Source organism: Papilio machaon, chromosome Z (assembly GCF_912999745.1).
Source record: "Papilio machaon chromosome Z, ilPapMach1.1, whole genome shotgun sequence".
Taxonomy (NCBI): Eukaryota; Metazoa; Arthropoda; class Insecta; order Lepidoptera; family Papilionidae; genus Papilio; species Papilio machaon.
In genome coordinates, this window is record NC_060016.1 from 10,909,519 (window position 1) to 10,931,801 (window position 22,283).

The 22,283-nt window shown below is 37.5% G+C and overlaps 2 protein-coding genes across 3 annotated transcripts; one reads left to right on the forward strand and one right to left on the reverse strand.

The window, feature by feature from the left end:
• Positions 1 to 1,473: 1,473 nt before the first annotated feature.
• On the reverse strand, positions 1,474 to 21,420 carry LOC106717249 (procollagen-lysine,2-oxoglutarate 5-dioxygenase). Of its 2 annotated transcripts, none has more exons than XM_014511014.2 (13): positions 21,251 to 21,420; positions 14,653 to 14,884; positions 14,067 to 14,242; positions 10,764 to 10,928; positions 10,238 to 10,434; positions 9,740 to 9,993; positions 9,376 to 9,600; positions 4,776 to 4,917; positions 4,448 to 4,630; positions 4,140 to 4,244; positions 3,584 to 3,730; positions 1,868 to 1,982; positions 1,474 to 1,698 (listed from the first exon to the last, which is right to left on the reverse strand). In XM_014511014.2, exons 1-13 carry the CDS (start codon positions 21,381 to 21,383, stop codon positions 1,529 to 1,531), a joined length of 2,244 nt encoding a protein of 747 aa, XP_014366500.2. In that variant the 5' UTR covers positions 21,384 to 21,420; the 3' UTR covers positions 1,474 to 1,528. The 2 variants fall into 2 exon arrangements, with proteins under 2 accessions (XP_014366500.2, XP_045542244.1); XM_045686288.1 differs by lacking the exon at positions 21,251 to 21,420 and adding an exon at positions 17,858 to 18,483.
• On the forward strand, positions 4,925 to 9,150 carry LOC106717248 (immunoglobulin domain-containing protein oig-4). Its single transcript, XM_014511013.2, has 4 exons — positions 4,925 to 6,885; positions 6,954 to 7,025; positions 7,945 to 8,094; positions 8,955 to 9,150. Exons 1-4 carry the CDS (start codon positions 6,787 to 6,789, stop codon positions 9,111 to 9,113), a joined length of 480 nt encoding a protein of 159 aa, XP_014366499.1. The 5' UTR covers positions 4,925 to 6,786; the 3' UTR covers positions 9,114 to 9,150.
• Positions 21,421 to 22,283: the final 863 nt, after the last annotated feature.

The following is a 22,283-nucleotide window of genomic DNA, read 5'->3' on the forward strand; positions in this document are numbered from 1 at the left end:
AACGGTCTGGCCCATCATGCAAGCTTTTCTGAGAGAAGATATTCCACTGGTGGATTAAAAGTATACCCTTATTGATCTTGCAGGCGACGTAAGAACTTACGAACAGTAACGGTCGCAGTCCCAGAATGTAATATTTAATTTACCACAAGCTCTTTAAAACTATGCTCTGTACGCAGAGACGATGGTAGGCGATCCGCAACTTTACAATTTCATATTTTTCATCCCGAATGATCGGATTATTCAAAACTTAAGAAGATCCAGTAGCCATAATTCTACTAGACAAACAGCAGGTTCGATTCTGGATCCAATTCAAAAGTTAGTCGTCTTTTGGCAAGTTTGGACTTCCACGTAAAGACATGGCGTATTCTTTTTCGTATTCTGCTTCTTTATACTGTGCAGCAGTAAATGGTGTCATTGAATGGGAGAAGAGACTTCCACTTTGAAATTTGTTGTTAATTTTAATATTAACACACAAGAGTCGTATTGAAAATAAAAACGTGCATTTACAATTTAATAATTTTAATTCCTTGGTTGTATTTGACCAGTGGTATTAAATTCAAGTGGTATAAAATAAAACTCGTTGTATATTTGGTTATCATATATTTGTAATTCATAGAACATTGTCCCGCCTTTCCGTAGTCCGTTATGATCAAGTTTACAGAAACATCGTTCAACAGTCAAAGACATTGACAGTTACACGTTCAAATTATTATTTATTATATAGTACATTAAATGCTTCAATCTTAATACTAATTGCACGTGAATTGTGCCATCTCTTACATGCTAAGATTTGCATTAATATTTATCATAATAGTTATTAAAAATGTCTAAAAACTGTAAATGTTGTAAATTTAGACCAGAACATTGACATAAATATAAAAACGATAAATTTAAAGTCGGACAAGATACGTTTTGTTACAAAAAAAAATAATGTGTAGGTTACATTAAAAAAATAATTTCAAAGTTAGACTTAGTTCTAGGAGTCGACGCTTATATACTATATCGCCAATATTTCAAGTCACGGCTAAAAGCGAATCGTCCATCGTCTTAGAAGACAAATAGCTACACATTAGTTAATGGCGCCTCACTTTGCGACCGCAATGACAAGATTCGACACTTGCAATATCTTTAGCCGAAATATGGCGCATCGTCAAGATTCTAGATTTGTCGTTGCCACGTTTTAATACAGAGCGATTAAATGATTAAATGTTACCTCGTTGTCTCCGCGCGCCGCCCTCCTCCTCCGACCTGTCACTACCTCACCAGTCAAGTCAAAGGCTTGTTTACGATAGTAGTTTGACTTGACATGTGAGGTAGGTAGGTGTCGTGACAGAGAGTGCATTCACCACAAGTAGTTATGCAGGTGACGGTAGAAGAAGGCGAGGAAGGCAACGTTGAGGAAGAAGTATACGATGTGCAGGATGAGGGGCCCGCGGGGTCGGTGGCGGTCGTAGAGTCGTCGGCGGGGGCGAGGGGGGCGAGGGGGGCGAGGGGGGAGGCGCTGGCCGCGGCCGGCGCGGGTCTGGCCTCACGGGTCCACGAAGGAGATCATGATGTAGCGCGTGCCGCTGGTGACGGGCAGACCCTCGTGGTAGTGTGTGAGGCGGCCGGGGTGCATGAGCAGCCAGCCCAGTCGGGTGTCGCGCACCGAGCAGTTGTAGCGCAGGAAGTGGCAGCCCCCGCCCGTGTAGTCTACGTCTGTACAACACCAGTTACACTTTTATAACTCACTGACTGTCCCCTTACTTAAGTAGCCTTTATAATGTTATACTCAATTTTTTTTATTTCGTATAATGTTTCGTAGTACTACGGTGTCATCTCCCGGTACATTTTGTCTCACAAAAACGTTGTAGTATGCATTACTCACTTGGTGTGTTGAGAGCCAGGTTGATGGTGTAAGTGGAGGAGTCATGGTGGGGGCGCAGCGAGGGCTGCTCGTCAGGCCGGTAGCGCACCACAAAGTTCATTATAGATACCGGGGGCTGCAACACGTCGTACAAAGTTTCAACAACATGTATCTCTTCAATTTTTTATGTACATTTTAGATTTTTAATGAGAATCTTCGAATAAAAAACGTAAATGCGTTTCTGATAAATAAAAGAAACGACATAAAACGTTTTTACTTAAATCATTAAATAATAAAATGAATAATCTTTCTACAATCTGTCAAATTAATAAATTAAAAGTAATTCAAACATAATACATAAACCAAACAGATCAGAGTTGACATCAAAAGAGTGTGTATAATATGAGATTACCAATCAACATTTTTTAAATTACAACGAACAGGTTATAATAATTGTTTATTGACCTGACGTTAGCTAAAACTGATCCTGTATTTCACATTTAATCTACCTTCATTGCTAAAATATATTTTTTTCCTGCGGGATTATATTTATTTTTTAGCATTTTAACGCATCAAGTCTCAAATTTTAAAACGCAATAACATTGACCATCTATAATGTTTTTTGCAGTTATTTGCGACATGGCGAGGTTTTCTATTTTCCTGGTCACAATGTTATAATATTTAAGAAAAGGCGATGGTTCCTTCTTTTCATTCGGCGCCGTTTGAAATTGTTAATCTTTTCATTTCCTTTTGATTCCCCTCAATGATGAATTTGCTTGGATATAGCTTTGAGATTAAAAAATGTTCTGTCCAACATTTTTACTTTTATTAATTTCTATATTGACAAGATGAATAATAAAAATGAATAATGAGTGAATGTAAAAAATAACAGAAAAATGTTTGACAATGAGGCGCTGTGTCAGGGGTCAGGGGCCAGGGCGCACTGCACACGCAACTCAAGGGCCAGTGTTACTAATTTTGACATTCATTATCAGATTTATCAGCCAAACAATACCGACATGTATTTCTCGATATTTCTCCCTGAACTCCGCTTTTTCAAGGAAATGCCATTTAATTGTTGGCTGGGAATTTTGGTATTGTGAGAGATCTTATGTTGATAAAATTATATATTTTCCTCACATCGCAGGTTCTATTAAACATTCATCTAGACAATTGTCCTTTTTCTATCAATATCCATAGACTGTCATTTACATTGACATCTATATAATGTTATATATTTCTAGTTTCAGCCAGACTTAACTCTATGAAGTTTTTAATGCACGACAGGTACCATGAGATCCAGTTTTACATACATTCATACATGAGTTATTGCTTCACTTACATTCGTGATTTTTTTTAATATTCCTGAACATCTTTAAAAATCATAACCGTTGCAAACCAGGAGACCTTTGGATGATAGACAGAACTATGTCCGGCGCCTGATCTTGTGCTAGTTTTTTTTTAATCTTGGTTGTACGATGACCTAATGTTTTTAATTTCTTTCAATATGTGTTCACCAGACCGGGGTCCTTTCCCAAATTCCTTTGTATGTACATTTCCTTGCGTTTCTGTTTTAATACATATAAGTCGTTAGCTACTCGTACCTTCCATAAACATGGGTAAGTCTACCATTGTATGGTTTTTTCTGTAAGATGAACATCCATTATGTCCTCGCACGGCGTTCTTCCGGATCTTGTAAATATAAAACTGGTTAAATAAAACATTGTGGTCACTCACGTTGTGGTAGTATCCGGTGAAGACCATTTCCTGCAGAGGACGGACGTACTCCTTCAGGATGTGCAGCCACTGGCGCTCCAGCCCCACCTGGTTCATGTGGATGTCGCGCGTAGGCACCGCTTCGTAACCACCCTCGAGACGCTTGTCCTGCGACACCACCACGTCACTTACGAGTACCATATACATAACTTATCAGACATTATCAGAACCTACCAATTTTTAAACTCGATACTCTTGATTTAAAAACTAATTTTTCAAATATTTCCTGATAAATTGATGGCAATGCCTTTTTGTAATTTTAGAATTTGTCATTTTAATATCAAAACAAATTCAGGAAACAAACTAAAAGTAGACCACAATATCCCATAAACTATAGGAACATAACAGAGCTTTTAGGCCGACTAAAATATCTAATAGCATACACAATTGTACGTATTAATAGTTGACCGCCCTCGTGTGAAACGGGTATTAAACGTACAAAATGATATGTAATTTGTTTTTTTTTATAAAAAATATTGTGTAACAAATTGTGTATGAATTTTGAGCGACGACTCACATTGTTGGATCCGTCGCTCCATTGTCCGAAGGCCTCCATGATGTCGATCCACTCCTTGCAGAAGCGCGGAGACATCAGCGGGAACCAGTACACGTCGGGGCACGGCTGATGGCATTACACGATATGAGAAATGGAAACATACATACATACATACATACATACATAGTACAATATAGACTACTGCTGAGAATCAAGAACCCAGAACCATTATATATTGATCATCTCAAGTTGTACAAAGCCAGAAACTTTAAATAAATATACCAAATAAAAAATGAGGCCGCAATGACCGCTCGGGTCGCACATCTTACCATCCTAGGTTTCTGTCCATCGATGAAGTTGGCGAGGTAGTCCTTGTGCAGGTAGCGACTCTCCCACTCGAGCTTGTTGTCCAGCACCTGGTACACGTCGGGGTGCGTGCGGCTCACGTCGAAGGTCTCGTGGTTCACCAGGTGGCCCAGCTCCTCCTCGTTGCTCACGTACATCATCACGCCCTAACAATGACGAGGATACGGTTCAAGGAGAAAAAAGAACAATTTTTAATGACTATTTCATTGCATCAGAATAATAAAACGTTCTAGTTTCAAAATTAATTTATTAGTTTTAAAACTGCTCAAGTCTGAATTGTAATACACTCACAATGTCCCTCAAGCTATTGCAGAATGCCATGTCGGGGTCGACGTCCTCCTTGACATAGCTGACTTCTTGCCCCTTGGGCGTGTGGAACAGGGCCATCTTGACCAGGTAGCAGTTGGTTATGAATGGCACATTCCATATGCCCCTGTGAAATTATTTCTGCTGTCTTACAAGTAATTAAGAAAAAAAAAAGCTGCATAAATGTAGTGGCAGACAAGATATCCAGATATGTAGGAACTCCTAAAGTGATCAATTATATAAGTACAACCAAAGTCGTCAAATTCGTCAACCATAATGACGTCATTCAGCCGCTGACGCATTAATTTTACAGCATTAAAACAAAACTTATCCCCTCGTAGTGTTTCCCACACGTTTCGAACGTGAATTTTCAAGTTTTCTGTACTTCTAATGTTTCTGCTATCTATATGCTATCCCAAACTTGTATAATTTTTCCCCATAAATTTTCGGTTGGGTTCAAGTCTCGACTTCACGGAGAAAAAGGAATTCGTTCTAGTTGTTCTGAATTATTTAAATAATTTGTTACTATTCTAGAATTGCGCACTGAGCTGTTATCTTGTATTATAGGAATTCTCCCATTTGGGCAAAAGACTCGTGCCGTAGGCAGCAAAACATCATTAAGAATATCTTTATAGCGCTGGCCATTAAGTCTGCCGCCAATTTCAATTAACTCTCCCGGACCGCTTTGAGACATATACCACCCCAAAAGCCGAGTGTGATACGACCACTTCTGTTACCGGGTAATATGTTATTTTCTTCGTATCTCGTATTATTTCCATTTCAGCCTCGTTACGCCCACTGCTGGGCATAGGCTTCCCCAAAGATCGCCACGATGATCGGTCCTGTGCAACCCGCATCCATGATACTCCCGCAACCTTGGCCAGATCGTCGGTCCATCTTACGGGAGGCCTGCCCATGCTGCGTCGACCTTTACACAGAGGTCAACGCCATTGTGGTACGTGGCCGCCATTCTAGTACTTTGTGGCCCCATCGGCCGTCCGTTCTGCGGGCAATATAACCGGCCCATCGCCACTTTAAGGTTTACAATTCTTCGGGCAATGTCGGTTACTTTGGTTCTGCTGCGAATCACCTCATTTCTGATGCGATCACGCAGAGATTCCGAGCATCGCCCTCTCCATTGCCCTTTCTGTGACTTTGCCGCCTAATGTTGCCGGCAGTAAGGGGCCACGTCTCAGTTCCATAGGTCAACACTGGCAACACACACTGGTCGTAGACTTTCGTCTCGTATTATTTAACTTCCACAAAAATAGACGACCACGAGCAGTAGAACAAAACACTTTTTCGTCTATGAAAACTACGTTTTCAAAATTAAAATCTATGTAATGTCGTTCAAATTCTAAACGCTGCGCTTTGTGCCTCTGCGTCAATGTCAATGCAGCTTTCTTGGCGTGTATTCTACTATGTAAACCTTGCTCGTGTAATCGCCTTCTTATAATCTTCTTGGCGATTTTATGTTTGATTTTATATGAAAATGTTTATGTATAAACATATCGATAGTTACATTATCTATTAAACTTGAGTATTTACACAAACTAATACTACTCTTTGACATCTAATCTTTTCTTAAACATTAGCTTTTGCCCGCGACTTCTTTCTTTCAAGGCAGATACATGATGTAAGATATTCTAACATAGGTCATACAATAAGTTCATGACGATTTCAAAAGTATGACGATAACAACCATCGATATTTCTCGAAAGTAATTCGCTGTGAGAATATTCCCACGTAATGAATATTCTAGAAGAAGAACAACGAAACGCTATCACGTATGCCTACGAGCGACTGCTCAAATTGGCGGCAATCCGAGGCCCCGCCCAAATCGCGAAGCAAATTGCGGACAAGGGGGCGACGGGGTCCCTGGCTGTTCCAACATTAATCAATTTAGAGTGTGCGAGGTGGCGGGTCCTGTGCACGGGCGCGCCATTCCCATGGGCGGCGGCGACTAGAGCGATCGCTGGTGAACTCCGACAAACAAATGCTGCGCAGACGCTTGCTTACACTGCTGGCTATCGCGCTGCTACTCAGCGCTGTCGAGTCGCGGCGCGGCCGGGCGCGGAGTAGGACCAAATCTAAGGTGATTAGTATAACAATAAAAAGGAGAATTCTCATCAACTTTCACTTATCGAACGATTTAATTGACAGGTGCAAATCGGGCTGCCCATCACTGGCAAATACAGAGATCCCGAATCGGATCAGTATTACAACAATAATGACGTAAGTACGATTTCTTATTTACATGTGCAAAATTTAAAAAAATATTTATGATATCCATAAAATAAAATGCGCGAATTCAATTGACATCATAAAAGTACGGGCTAAATTACAAACGTTCGTCTTTTTTTCATAATTGTAACTCGTGTCGATAGTAAAATATATTTGGTTTAAATTGCAATAAAAAATGATAATATATTTGCTTTGTTTTATATAACTGACTGTGACTCTGCTCATTGCTTGATCTTAAACGAAATTAATAGCGAAATTGAATAACATTATAGCGAAAGACGAATTGAAAACTTAAGTTTTAAAAAGTCGAGTTCTCAAATACATTGTTGCAGATCTGCTGCAGCAAGCGAATGATCTCAAGTGAATGAGTTGCAAAATTTTTTTTATCAAAACGTAGCGCACGCATTGAACCGCTTATTTGTGTCGCGATGCTTATTCTAGAGTTAAATCTCTCAACGTCCGTTGTTACGATGTGCGCAAAGTAAACGGTGGGGTCCGCGCGGGAATTGGCCCATCCGAACATATGTACGTTTCGCCGCAACTATCATATCAAACTACTTACGTCCAAACGAATCAATTGCACTGATTGCCCAATATTTACATGTAAATTGCTCCATTTGTTCATTGGAGTGACAGACTTAACTTCGTAACTAGCCGTCGCCCGCGAGTTTGTCCGCGTGGAATTAAAAAAAACTGATCTCAGTTTTTCTGGGATAGTTCCTAGAAGGTGATTTGTTTTTGTTCCAAATTACAGCCATTAGTTATAAATATTCCTACCTACCTCCATCTAAACTATGGCTTTTACAATCAATGGTTGGAACTAAGCAACAGTATTATCCAACCGGATTGAAATAGACGTATCCGATGTTTAAATGATTATATTCTAAATATGTCGTTGTATTATCCGTAGGGTGCTAAGATCATCTTGGCGTCCCACTTTGACCTGGAGTACGTGCTGGGCCATAAGATTGCATTCCTTTGCATCGCTAAGGGCTCGCCGCGGCCACATATCACTTGGTTCAAAGACGGAGTTGAAATCTTTGCACATCACTACTTACATGTAAGTGTACGACACTCCTATATTTGTACTAGAATCAAACAGTGGTAGAGTCCGCAACAGCAATGGGCCGGCTCGTCCGATGTACTACCACGATCAAACTGAAGACAAATTTAAATTGGAAGATATTCCGCGTCCCGTTTGAGGAGTGTGTGCGCGCTGGAAGCCTAATTTTATTCCACGAAGGGGAAGTGGTTTTGGCGGAAGAGGAGATATCTTCTTTCCGTGCGTTCTCTCCGTCGATTAATGCGGGATGTCTGGGCGGCGGTCACTTCGCTGTTTCGAAAAATTCTGATGTCTGTTTGCTGTCTTATAATAATATAAAAATCTGTTGAAGGTCACGCAGTCTTTGATCTTACATGATGATGACAATGTCCTCCATGACACATGTCCAGTTTACATTATTCCAATCCAAAGATCGAACCTAGCATTTGATATAACTGGAAAAATTAAAACCCGCACATTACATTACTGGTCGTAACCTATGTGTAAAGCCTTTTTTAACGTGGGGAAATGCCTTACACATACTTATCTTTATAAGGGGTAAAGATAAGTTATGTCGGGCTTGCACCGACTAAAATCCCACGGTGGTCATCCACAGCACTAACGAGGAGTTACGGGATCTCCAAATAGGAACGAAACCGCATCCCCGCAACGCTTTGCTACGAAAGTAACCCTTCCCTAACAATGTTCTACCTCCTCGGAGCCCCTCCGTCGGTGCTTAGTGTCCCTACCCTGTGTACCGGAGACCCCGAGAGCTCATATCATCGGCAATCCCATCAACGCGGACCATTTCGAGGTCGGGATTTGATGTGTGAAGCCTCAGCGTGTGTACTGTAAAGTGTGACATTATCTGTGTTCAGATACACGAGTGGCCGATCGAGGAGGACCGCGTGAAGTCTAAGATCGAGATCGACCCGGCGACGCAGATGGACGCCGGCGTGTACGAGTGCACCGCCGACAACATGTACTCCATCGACCGCCGCTCCTTCAAGACGGACTTCTCCATAGCCTTCGACTGAACACGCGCGCGCACACACACACACACACACACACACACACACAGTTGTACACATACATATGTTATTATTTATTTGATATGTATATTTTTTCTAATAAATTATGCAAGACAAATGTGATTTCATTTTAAGTTGGATCATCTCATTACAGATGTTTCCTTTGCCACATTATACTAGAGCACACGCGTAGTTTATTAAAGTAGCCGAACTTTTGACCTGTTTTAACAAAATCCTACAAACGCCGCATCGTGCAGCGTCAACTAACCTGATAGACCCGGAGACGATGTCCATGTAGTCAGTAGACCGGGCGTAGTATCCCGATGCGCCGATGGCACCCCAGAAGTTGGACCAGGCCTGTCCGGGGCGGGCGAGCAGCGGCGCGATCACGTCGTAGCCAGAAGACAGCAAGTGGCGCAGCGTTTGCGGCCGCAGACGAGCCACGCCGTCCACTGAGAACAGGTAGTCGCACATGCTGCTCGCACAACGATCTCTGTGTATCACAATACAGAAGGAAACGGATTAATTATCTCGAAGGTAAAACGTCTACGACACATTATTCGTGTTTTTCACTACAGCAAGAACAACGAACGTAATATAATAAATTGAAAACATTTTCAACGAATACTAACTTGGCAAGGTTCCTCGCTTCGGCTTCGCTCATGTAATCGATCGGCTTAATTCTCTTTGCGGTGGCATATTCCTTCGAGTGCTTGTTGTAGAACTCATCCACGTAAGCCTCGTGGAAGGGGACGTTGTTCCGCAGGATAAGATGGATTTTGTTCTTGGGATAGTCCAGAAGCAAGACGGAATCGAAGAATTCCTCTATGAACGGCGTCGCCTGCTCCACGAAGATCGCCAGCATCACATGCGGCAGATTATCATCCTAACGACGATGATCAATGGATTAACGAGCTGTTAATAATTATTAAAATAATAAATAATTCTTTAACAGTTAGCAATAGCGGAAACGAAATAGATGATTGTCTCCCAAAATCCGTCCTCCCTTCGATAGAAACAATAATAAAAATAGTTCATAAAATAACCTGAAAGAGCTTCGTTTTTCTTCTTCAGATAATCTTTTACAACTGATCATCACGTTGAAAAGGAAAGTATTTGAATCGTCTTACATTTAATTCGATCTTCCTCTCTTTACAGAGAACGCAGCCATTCTTCAGGGACCAGGCCTTGGCGAGATAGTTGCCCATTGTGTTGAGCATCAACTTGGCGGGGCCGTTGCCGTGCACGACGAGGGGTCGCTGCTTCGTCGCCACGTTCTCCAAGTACGGCCACTCCTCGGTCGTGTTGACACGCAGCTGGACGTCGGCTGGAACAAACATACCACATTCAATCCTACTTCTTTTGATGTTATTGTATTTTCTTTATATCATAAGTTGGCAAACGAGCAAACGACCACCTGGATTCGCCGCAATAGCGAGGCGACCATTGCCCATAGACATCCGCAAATGCAGATGCGTTGCCTACCTTTAATCAACGAAGAAGGAGACGCACAGAAAGAGGATATTTCTCCTTCCTATGCGTCCCATCTTCCGCCAAATCCACTTCCCCTTCCAGTTTTCCTTTGTGTGTGTATATTTTTGTATAACCACTTATAATTATAATAATTACGTGAGTTTTAAACATATTGCAACTTACAAAGGGCTCCATTGAGGTTCTGGAATATCTCGGACTTGTGATCGAGATTGATCTTGAGGGAGTCTCTCAGCTCGCTCAGGTACACCTTGGTGTAGTACAGCTGGTCATCTTCGGTGTCTTTTATCTTCCTTGCGTTCAGTATGGTATTTAATTCCGACAGATATCCTGGGAAATTCAATGTTATTACAATTTGAAGATATTACCAAGAGATTGCCTTCGATTTAGTAGAGCCCTTAGCCGTCCTATGGATGAGTAAAATATCACTTGTTCAAATCCAAATTCGTATATTTTATATCTAGTCTTTAGTATCAACCACAATATAGCACAAACTTAGAAAAATCTTATACCAGGGTGAATCAAAAAGTTCTTAGAAGTGCATATATATGAAACCTTTTTGGATCAAGTTCGATATTCAAATTAAAGAGTGTCTATCACACTATATTTATGCAGACTGTCACTTGTTTTTGTCAGTTCGTTCGCATGTAATAAATTTTTTTGTGCAACGAGTTGCTAAAAGGTCAAAATTATGGATAAAAGTGAGTTACGTGCGGTGATAAAATATCTCAGTTTGAAAAAAATGTCTACGAAGGAAATTTTTTTGGACATTCAGCAGACATTAGGGGGTGATGCTGTACCCTATTCTACGGTTGCGTACTGGGTGGCTGAATTTAAAAGAGGTAGATCAAGCTGTAAAGATGACCCGCGTTCTGGGCGGCCTTCAACCTCCGTTACAGAAGAAAATGTCAAAAAGGTTGAGAATCTGGTTTTGGAAGACAGAAGAATGACTATAAAACATATAGCTGAGATCCTAAAGATATCTTTTGGTAGCGTTCAATCCATTTTAATTGATTCACTGGGGTTCAAAAAAGTGTCTGCAAGATGGGTGCCACGAATGTTAACCGACGAAAACAAAAAGCGACGTTTGGAAATTTCCAAGCGTAATCTCGAAATGTTCCAGCGTGATTCGGATAATTTTTGCCGTCGTCTTGTCACCATGGATGAAACGTGGGTCCACCATTTTGATCCTGAAACTAAAAGACAAAGCATGTCTTGGAAACGACCATCCTCTCCATCCATCAAGAAATTTCGAGTTGCTCCTACCGCTGGCAAAGTTATGGCCTCTGTGTTCTGGGATAGTGAAGGAATCCTTTTTATTGATTACATGCCAAAAGGCCAGACGATTACTGGACCCTATTATGCAAATTTAATCCCGAAAGTGCGTGAAGCGATTAAAGAAAAACGTCGTGGAAAACTGTCGTTGGGCGTGTTGTTCCTTCAAGATAACGCTCCTGCTCATCGATCGGAAGTTGCGCTCAACGCAATCCGCTGTGCTGGCTTCAATCTCCTTGACCACCCACCATATTCTCCGGACTTAGCCCCAAGTGATTTTCACTTATTTCCAAAATTAAAAGAGGAAATTCGTGGAACAAAATTTCACGATAATGACGCGGTTATAGCTGCCGTAGAGGACTTTTTCGAGAGTCAAGAAAAAAATTTTTTTTCACAAGGAATAAGGAAGTTAGAAACGCGTTATTCTAAATGCATTGCATTGGAGGGAGATTATGTAGAAAAATAAAATATTATTATTTAAATCTTTGCATTTTTTAATATTGATTACAAGAATTTTTTGATTCACCCTCGTATAAAACATACGATGCATTAAATATCTTGTGGCATTCAAAAAATAAAAAAGCTTTTACCTTGTTAAATAACGTTAAAATACTATTATGATAAATATATTCTCCGACGAATTTGTTATCTATGTTTCCGTTATAATCGCACACAACTTCCGTTCGTTACATTTAGTATGAATCCGATACTTCAAATATGAATATCGAATGCAAACGCGGGTACCAACTATTTTGTCATATCTTTCATTATTTAAAAAAAAGCTTGAATTATGAAGGTTCCCAGTTCCAGCCAGTTACGTTTACAATATCATGTTTCTGTCACCTTTCTATACAAAGACAACTGTACAATTATAATATGTTTACTCGTACAATGATGACATTGTCATGGTAATTAATATAGAAATTACACAAGTGTTTTCTATTTAATATACAATAACACATAAAGGACTTATTAAAAGTATAAATAAGATACAAATTGTACAATACTTTTGTTTAATGACGCACTTGTAAAAACATTACCAAATGATATAATGTCATCTCATTGTACTTACATTTTTAAATACATTAAGGTGTTCAAAAAAATTATAATAATTAATTCAATTGTAATCAGTACATATAAGAGATCGTCACTTGCGTTAAAATATAAAAATCTAACTTTATTTCAATTGGATTCCATTTAAAAAAGTACTCAATTGACTCAATATATGAATATAGAGATAGTTGCAACAGCTTTCATTACACATCTATCCATCATCCAATCAACAACGATTTAAAGTTCAGCTCGGTCGTTGACCTCTGCCGAAAGAGGACACATAACTTACAATATTTATTACAACATATTTTATATCAGAATGTTCGAGAAAAATATTTAGTTCAAAGGTTATTGTATCGTATAAAATGTAATTCTTTATCTAAAGAATAGTTAGTTATATACTTGATAGTTAATTAACGCGGCACTGATTGACAGACATTGCAGCAAACGTATGGAGAAACATATAGAGAACTTTCTAGAAGGAAATATCAGATAACATATAAAAGCAGAGTTGGTATCGATTTGCGTAAAAAAACCCTTTTCTTTGAATCGTCAGTTTCAAAATCTCCTTTTGGCTGAACATGTGCATATTTAGTTTGATTTAGAAAATTGGCCTCAGATGCAAGAAACAAAAACGAAGAAAAGACTTTATAGGTTAGTGAATGGACGTCTCATCGAAAATCTTTTTTTTATACATATATTTATACTGTGAGATTAGACAGTTCATATTCTCGGATATGATAAGTAAGGTCATTGAAATAGTTATCGACAAAATGAAATTTTTTTATACAAATACCAATACAAGTACTTAGACACGAGTGGATATAATTTTATTATACGCTCTGCAATGATTCTGATGAAATTTTAAATTTGACACATAACCTATAAAACATACGATTGGAATTGATGAATAGTCATGGTTGAAACACAAGAATTTTTAGAACTTAGTAGAAAAAAAATCGAACGAAAGTCTTGATAGATTTTTCGAAATTTGTCTTGTGCTGAAAAGCTTAAACAAATATCTAACGACTTGTTTAAAACATCTGAATTTGACAGTGGGTCCCCAAAAAAAGGTGTACAACAAAAATAGTCCTCTCCGTTTGGGAAACCAAATGATACCTACCTAATTTTGTGACTTACCAATAAATCCTCCCGAGTTGAGGTAGGGGTTGGTGACGTCAGCGTTGGGGTACATAACGGCCAGCTTAGGGTCCGGCCAGCAGAATGGCTCCGCGGAAAACAGCACGCGCGTTTCCGGCATAGCCTTGAACTTCACAAGGATGTCGCCCAGGGTGCCCAGGAACATCACATCGTAGCTACACAAAAAAATACAACGCTTACATCTTCACAACATAAATACTGTGATTTAATGACGCTCACACAGGCACACTACCTCATAGCATATAGAAAGGCATGAGTTCAATGTAGGTACAGCCGGAACCAATATTTTGATGCTTGAGATCGATCCTAGCTGGCACTAATTAAATAGATCATGTTGATTTATTATACACGGCGGATAAAGACAAATGGTTGGAAACTTATATTAATTACGGTCGCTAAAGGTACAAGATGGCTGTATTGCTGCACATCTACATCCTTTGTTAATCAATAAGTTACGATTTCTGTCTGTATGGACTAATTAAGAAGAGCGTTTATATGTTTACAATTTTAGGTCTATCCCGAACCCTACTTTTTCAATGTCCATTCAATTGTGATGGGAACAAACCTATCAGTAAAGAGCACAATGTGATCATTTTCCTTGGTTTTCATCAGTTCTTCAACCTTCTGCTTGAGGAGGTTGACCTTCTGCCCACCTCCTGGGAAGTTCATATCACCACCCTCCCATTTCTCGCCTTGTCCCAAAACATGCACGTCAATGTCGTACACCTTCGCTGAGCGCATGAACCGTTTGAAGCCATCATTTTCCTCCGTAGCCACTGTTAGTACTGTCACATCATCTGGAACAACGAAACAAACCTTAATTAAACGTCTATTTGTATAAACGTCTTTTATACGAGTAATGCTAACGGCGCTGCTTGCGTTGATTTCCTTAAGTACCTAAACATCGTCAAAATAATTGTATTTATTGTCGCATCAACAAGAAGAACTCCATGAAATTAGACATCATAGCAACAAACATCGTCGTAAAAGAAAAGTTAAAAATAACCAGCAGACTGTTTCGTGATAATTCAGATAAAAGATTTTTCAACGCTGAAAACATCGATCAAATTTCCAATAACATGTCTCGGGTGTGTGGGCGAGCTGCGGGGGGTTGCAGGGGAAGGGACAGGTGACGGTAAAGTGACTAGAGGATGGAGTGACACAAGAGGATGCGGGGAGAGATGCCCCGTGCAAATGCAATCGATCGATGCGCCTAGCTTTGTCTGGGCTTCGGCGAAAAGCGCAGGGACTGTTTTAATTGATTTTGTCATGCGCTCACAGAGGCCGGGACGCTGCTCGAATGTTCTAGGCGTACATTTATAACTGCTTTGCACCCATGCTTTTTACAAAAGCTTTAAATTCCATTATTATGAGAGTACATACATGTATATATAATACTCAAATAAATAATAATTAATACGAATTGTATTTAATGGTATCAAAATAGATTACCAGAGTTTAGTACGCAGATTTTGTTGGCACGTCGGTCAGGTGAGTGCCCTTAGTACCGACGTGCCAACTTGCTTGGTACACGAATGTGATTAAAATTTTATGCTGTTCCTAATTCTCGCTTCTGGTATATTTATTACAAACTAAATGATATCATCATCAAAATGTAAGATGGATTTTATGTGTGTGTGTGTGTGTGTATTATTATAAAAATATATGTGTACACGTACATAGGCAAAAGCGCTTCCGCTGCAACCATAAACACAATTGTTAATATCGTTAAACTAAAACTGTGACTTCGCATAGGATTGAATGTTGTTGAATTTTGTACCGTATTACATTGTTATTAAAAACTATTTTCAATTGGAACCGTATATTATGCAAAGGCACGTAGTGCGCATTCTTAAAATTTTACCAGGAATAGAAGTTTACCCTTTGCTTACTCCATGTTTATGAATTTCTAACAATAGAAATTGTAACCGGAGTGTTTGCAAATAGTTACAATACCAAATGTTCAATTATATTTCTCATTGTTCTTATTATGAAACAATAGAACAAATAACTTTAATAATAAAGTAAAAGTAATTCTAGAACCCTGGCAATATTAAAATCCATATAATATAAAAAATTGCTTATGTTCTAAACTCAGGAATGTAGACCGGTACTTTTCAATGTTAGTCTTCTAATTTCTATGATATAATTTCTTATTTCTACTAGTATATGTCAACACCACTTTATAATCTGTGAAGTAAACAACTGAACAATTGTATTTTTGTTCAAAAAGTTTTGAAAATATACATATAGGATACAAGAAGTCACAATATGGCATTTTGATAATATTGCATTGCAATTATTCGCAAAAGTAATATGTAAATCCAAAACACCATCGCTTTAATCCAAACGCAAGCCTTGTCAACTAAATCCGAGTTACTAACTTTTATTTTTTAACATTTCAAACCGGTTAAGACATTTAAGGGACTAAAAATTACAGTTATAAGCAAGTTTTCATAACCATTATTGAATTGTATATGGGATAAAGTCAGGAACCTTGATTTTAGACACTAGCCAATGTATTAAGTTGTATAATGTATTAATAATATGAAGTAAATTAAAGGAATCGCAAAGCATAATTATTAAAATAGTTTAATAAAACACTCATCATTCATTAGTTCATTAAAGTAATAATGAAAAGCAAATATTGATGAAGTCATAAATTAATGTTATGTAACTTCTCAAAGATGGCAGACTGTAAATACAATTACAGTTATGAAAACAATGAAATATTAAGTCATACACAACTGTGTGAAAAAACTCAAATTACATTATTCAATCCCATGTTGAAAAGTTTGATCACTTTATATATAAACATTGATTCCACAACTAAATCTTAGTCCTTACTAATATTATAAATGCAAATGTTTAGATGAATGGATGGATGTTTGTTATTAGGTATGTCCAGAACAGCTCAGCGGAACTCGCTGAAATTTGGTATAGATTTAGAACATATTCTGGAAGAACATACAGGCTACTAATTACGATTTTGTTTTAATTCCGCGAGGAGTTTTAGCTGACAGCTAGTCAAGTATAAATTTGTGTTAAACAATTATATCTTCACATTATGTAGACAATCTTTGTTTGTTTTTCTATAATGATTTTGGTTTTTGTATTATTGTAAACCAAATGCAATTTTAATAACCTTTTTACTTAGTATTAGGTTGAAATTAAAATAAATAAGATATAGGGACGCTCAAAATCTTTGATGTCCTTGTTTGTCCGCCAAGCATCGATCCAACCCTCTATGTCTCCCCCCTTCTTTCAACCCCCACATGCCACACCCTAGCTATTTTTAGTTCATATATGTTTCTTTGTTATCACTTCAACATAATAAAGTAATCTGTTATTGTTTGTTTCAATATTATGTTATTATGTCCAATTTTTTGTTATACTATAACACACAGTTTTTAAAATAACATAAAATGTAACAATTATTCACAAAACACCCAAAATCTAACTTATAAAAAGCTACAACAGTCATAAGCAATATAAATGAAATGGAAGAATCCTATAGCTTCATACGGCAATCAATATGCCCTCTTTCAGTCAAGTAATAATTGACCAGCAGAGCTTTAATAGATGACCTATATTAGTGTAGTTACATTAACTATACCATGTCTTTGTGTCCAAGCTTCGTATTTATACAAAAAGTCTTGTTTAAAAATAATTATTAGACACCGATATGGATAGCATATGTTCACATTTGTTACAATATTTTATGACAAATATATAATAAGTTGCATTGCCATGTCTTATCTATTACTTACCAAGGGCTGTTGCGTATCCCACGAACAAAAAAGAAAGCAGTAAAAGTGTCTTCATTTTTTCATGCACTATGTGACCTGTTCAATGTCCTAATCAAAACTAGAGCCCGGAATTCAAGCTTGGCGGTCCGGGAGACAAAATTAAATCGTTATGCGCGATATACGGGACCTATATGATAATCTTTGGGTCACATGTTACACCAAAATAAGCGTCGAACCGACACATCCTAAGCTTGCAAAGACCCGATCCCGACTGAGTTTGCGCCCGACGCTCTGTCGGCCGCGCCCGGTGCTAGGGATTTGCCCCGCGCATGTGTTTTAATGTCGATGCATTGATTTATTACTGTTTCACCGAACCACGTACGCCTTGCTAGCAACCCAAGTTGTGGCGTCGTCTAGACAAAGCTTAGCACCAGAGGTCGGTCGGGGGTCACTGTAGTCGAAAAATTACATGTGCTTTACGGGATAACTAATATTTTATTCTCCAGATGCTATGTATATGCTTTGTAATTTGAGAGACAATAACATTCATTTTATACAAGCATAATCAGCATGGTTTTTTCCACCGGCATGTTTATTGTTATTGTGTATTATTATTACATCTTGGTACACAGACTGATTTGACTTTGCCAGCTGTCAAACTGTCACGATCAGTAGAGCTGTCTCTACTGACATACATCTATCGCTTTCGTTAACAGTGGTCTATATTATATACCTTTGAAATCTTTATCTTTAACTACAACCAACCTTTATCTATGTCTAAGATATATATATATGTATATATAATATTATTATTTTTATTGTTTGTGTTTTGACAAACTATAATTTGGTCACAATTTTCATTTAGTAAAATGATGACTGTCTATCGATATAATTTTAAGCGGCACAGCACTACTAAAGTTTTATTTGAAAGCTCATCTGTCATTTAAACCGGGCTAATTTAGTGTAAACACACTTGCATGTAAAAGTCAAGTAGAAGGAAAAAATGCTAATTTAATACATTTAACATTACTGTCTATAGCAGTACAGCTATAGCCAGACCAGAATCATTGCCATGCCACGGTATAGACCGACAAAGTTAGTTGACTCGGTGAGTATGAGCCGAACTAAAATATGATAGATCACTTGCGCGCCCCTGGTAATGTCAAGAAAATGTCATTAAATCTTTTAAAAATGACGAAACAATAATACATAACTGGCTGGCGTGAGAGGAGCTGCTTTTGTGGTCAGTTTTGTCAAAAAAATATGTAAAATCGACAAGCCGTAGAAAATGGCAAAAAATAATAAAAACTTGCCGTGCCAGCTACAATACAAGGATCTTGTGACAATTATTTGAAATTCACAGAAGAGCTACCATAATTAATATAAACTAACGGCCAATGTGGCCACAGGGTCTTATAAATCAACTCCAAGTATCAAACTAATCATAAAACAGACTATGTATAACGATTTTTTTAAATTATTTTTTTGTTGCCATTACAAGAAATTAGTTGGTTGATTTTCCGCAATATAGAGAGGTGATAATTTTTCTAGTACAGGTGACAGGGAAGTGTACGATGCGACATGTACACGCCGTACCACCCGTACCACAGATTTCCGACGATTTACTTCATCATTTCGACCAATAAATCTAACGTGAAGTATATATTATACTATGCCTAACTTAAAAACGAGCCTTTTACTGTAATAACTTTACAAATTTTTGGTTTCTGAAACCAAATTTCCTGTATAAGACATAACGTCATCCCTTTCATTATTTTTGACAAAACAGAAATAATAATATGTTTTAAACGAGGATTTCAGTCAGATTTCAATGAAATTAATGCAATAAAAAGCCAAACACAGACAGAAATCAAAATTAATATTAGAATTTGTCGGAAAGAATCTTTATAACCTTATTTATTTTGCCATAAGGATATGTCTTACAGTTGTAAGAGATAACTAAATCCTTATAGATTTTTAAACATTATTTCTAATGAACACATGCCCGAATACTGAAACGTTACTTAAATATCTCCTTTCGTAAGCATTGCTTACAATTTAACAGACGTCAAAACTTAAGTGGAATACACAAACGCAAATCAAGACATGTAAGCGCGTGATTCCGTAAGTAGACGTATTATTTTTACGTCATGGCAACATCCTTTGTTTTCTGTCAAAGAGTGTATAAAAAATACTTGTTCTCGATTACGTTTTCTTAAAATTCACTTTACGTATCCGTTTCACGCAGCATGGCTTGGACAACCTGTAGTTGTAAGACGTGTTCATTCCCAAATAGTAAAGAAAATTAAAATAAAAATACTAAATACTCAAAAATCAAAGAAGGTTGTTAAAAAATATCCTTTCTGTTTAAAGTAGGTATTTTTAAATAAAAAAAAATTAAAAAATTTGACCTTACTTTTGTAGAATGGAAAGCATCTGGCGTTATGTTTTGACAAGTTTAAATTAATAAAATTTTAATAAATCATAATATCATCAAGACACTTTTTAAGCAGTTTAAGCGGGCGCAGACAGATGTCGCTACAAACCTATTTGCGATTTCGATATATTCTCGTTCAGTCGGCATTTTTATATAAATACTAGCTGTCGCCCGCGACTCCGTTCGTGCGCAGTTAAAAAAAACTTTATAGGGGTATGAATAATAGATTTTGGCCGATTCTCAGACCTACTGAATATGCTCACAAAATTTCATGAGAATCGGTCAAGCCATTTCGGAGGAGTACGGGAACGAACATTGTGACATGAGAATTTTATTTGTCCGAAAGCGATGATAATGATGAAGCAGACATGTTAACACCTTAGATTTTTACTTTTAAGATAGCTCGCGACCACTCTTAAATTGTTGGCGTACTTAAGTCGACATGACAGTTCTTTTGACAGCAAAATGTCGTTGAGTGACGATCCAGTATAAGAAATGTGATATTGAGTGGCCTTTAAGCATGGTACGACTTGATTGGCATCAAAGTTGAGATGCGTCTTTAACTGACTTACGAAAATTGCATATTGGAGTTTAAGCGTGGTCTTATAATTTAAGACGCTCTTACATATTTAAGTGACGTTTCAGTATTCGGGCATAAGTTAGTTAAATTATATTATTGAACTTTAAAAAAGACGCCATCTAGTACAACAACATGTAAATAATAAAGCATGTTCAAGCGCCAACCGGCAGTGAAACACGAGGCGTTTATCGCAGGTTCGATTTCAAATCTGAGTTTAATTTGAAATTATATCATTGCAAAAAGTTTAAAGTGAATTATTTATTTGCGTTTATTTACATATTCAAATTATTTGAAACAACGAAATACGAAATGGAAATATGTAGTACTGTTCAATAAGCACGATTAGAATATTTGTAATAAATTTAAAAAAAACACAATGCAATAAAAATATATGTACCTTTATGAAAAAAGTTTCGTTGTTTGCAGCCAGTATCTTGTGAATCCCTAGTGCAGTATTCTTCATTTGACCCGCTTGTACTATTCAGATATATTAATAATAAAAATAACTTTAAAATATGTCCGGTAGACATCTTCACTATCGGGCATTCGCCGAACGAATGCAAACTTGCTACGATTAACTTAACCAAGTCGCTTACTAAAATGTTCAGGGCTATGCTTTATTTGTCGTTTATGTAAGAACAAGACAATATAACATTTAGTAAAATGAAAGTGAACCAAATTGAAAACTGTCAGCTCACTGATGCGAAACGTCCAGAGAAAGGTTAATAAAAAAAATAATAAAGAATGGCAATTGAAAATGTATTTTAAATATAACTAGAATGTTGTATTTTTCTGAGAGCTCCTTATCACTAAGTTATGAATAATAATGTTTTTTGTTATCACAGACTGTGAAGAGTTAAAATTAAACTTTTTTCTGTTATTCTGTCAGTAAAGATATTAGACTAACTAGTTGTCGCCCGCGACTCTGTCCGTACGGATTTAAAAAAACTTAATTAGTAGCCTATGTTTTCTCCCAGAGTGTGTTCTACATTTTTCCAAATTTCCGCGACATCCATGCAGTCGTTCTGGAGATGCCTTCAAATAAACATCCATCCATCCAACCACTAATATTTCGCATTTATAATATTAGTAAGATTAAGAATTAAAATAAAATTAAGAATAAATATTAAATACAGTATGTTGTATAATAATTACAAGAAAAAATATATTTAGTAAAAATGCCATGACGAATGCAAAAAAAAAGAAAAATGTATGTTTGTTTTTTGTATGAATTTTTCAGCAGTGGCAATCCACCCTAAATCCCTTAAGTTTCACAAGAACAGTTGTACTTAAGATGTTTTCAACAAATGAAAATATGGCGTCGGTAACAACTAATAACGTACTGCACTATAGTCTTGTTATGTCAAAAGTTTATTGACCTAGTAGATACTTTTAGACTTCCGTTATATGAGAGAAATCCGTAAAGTTTA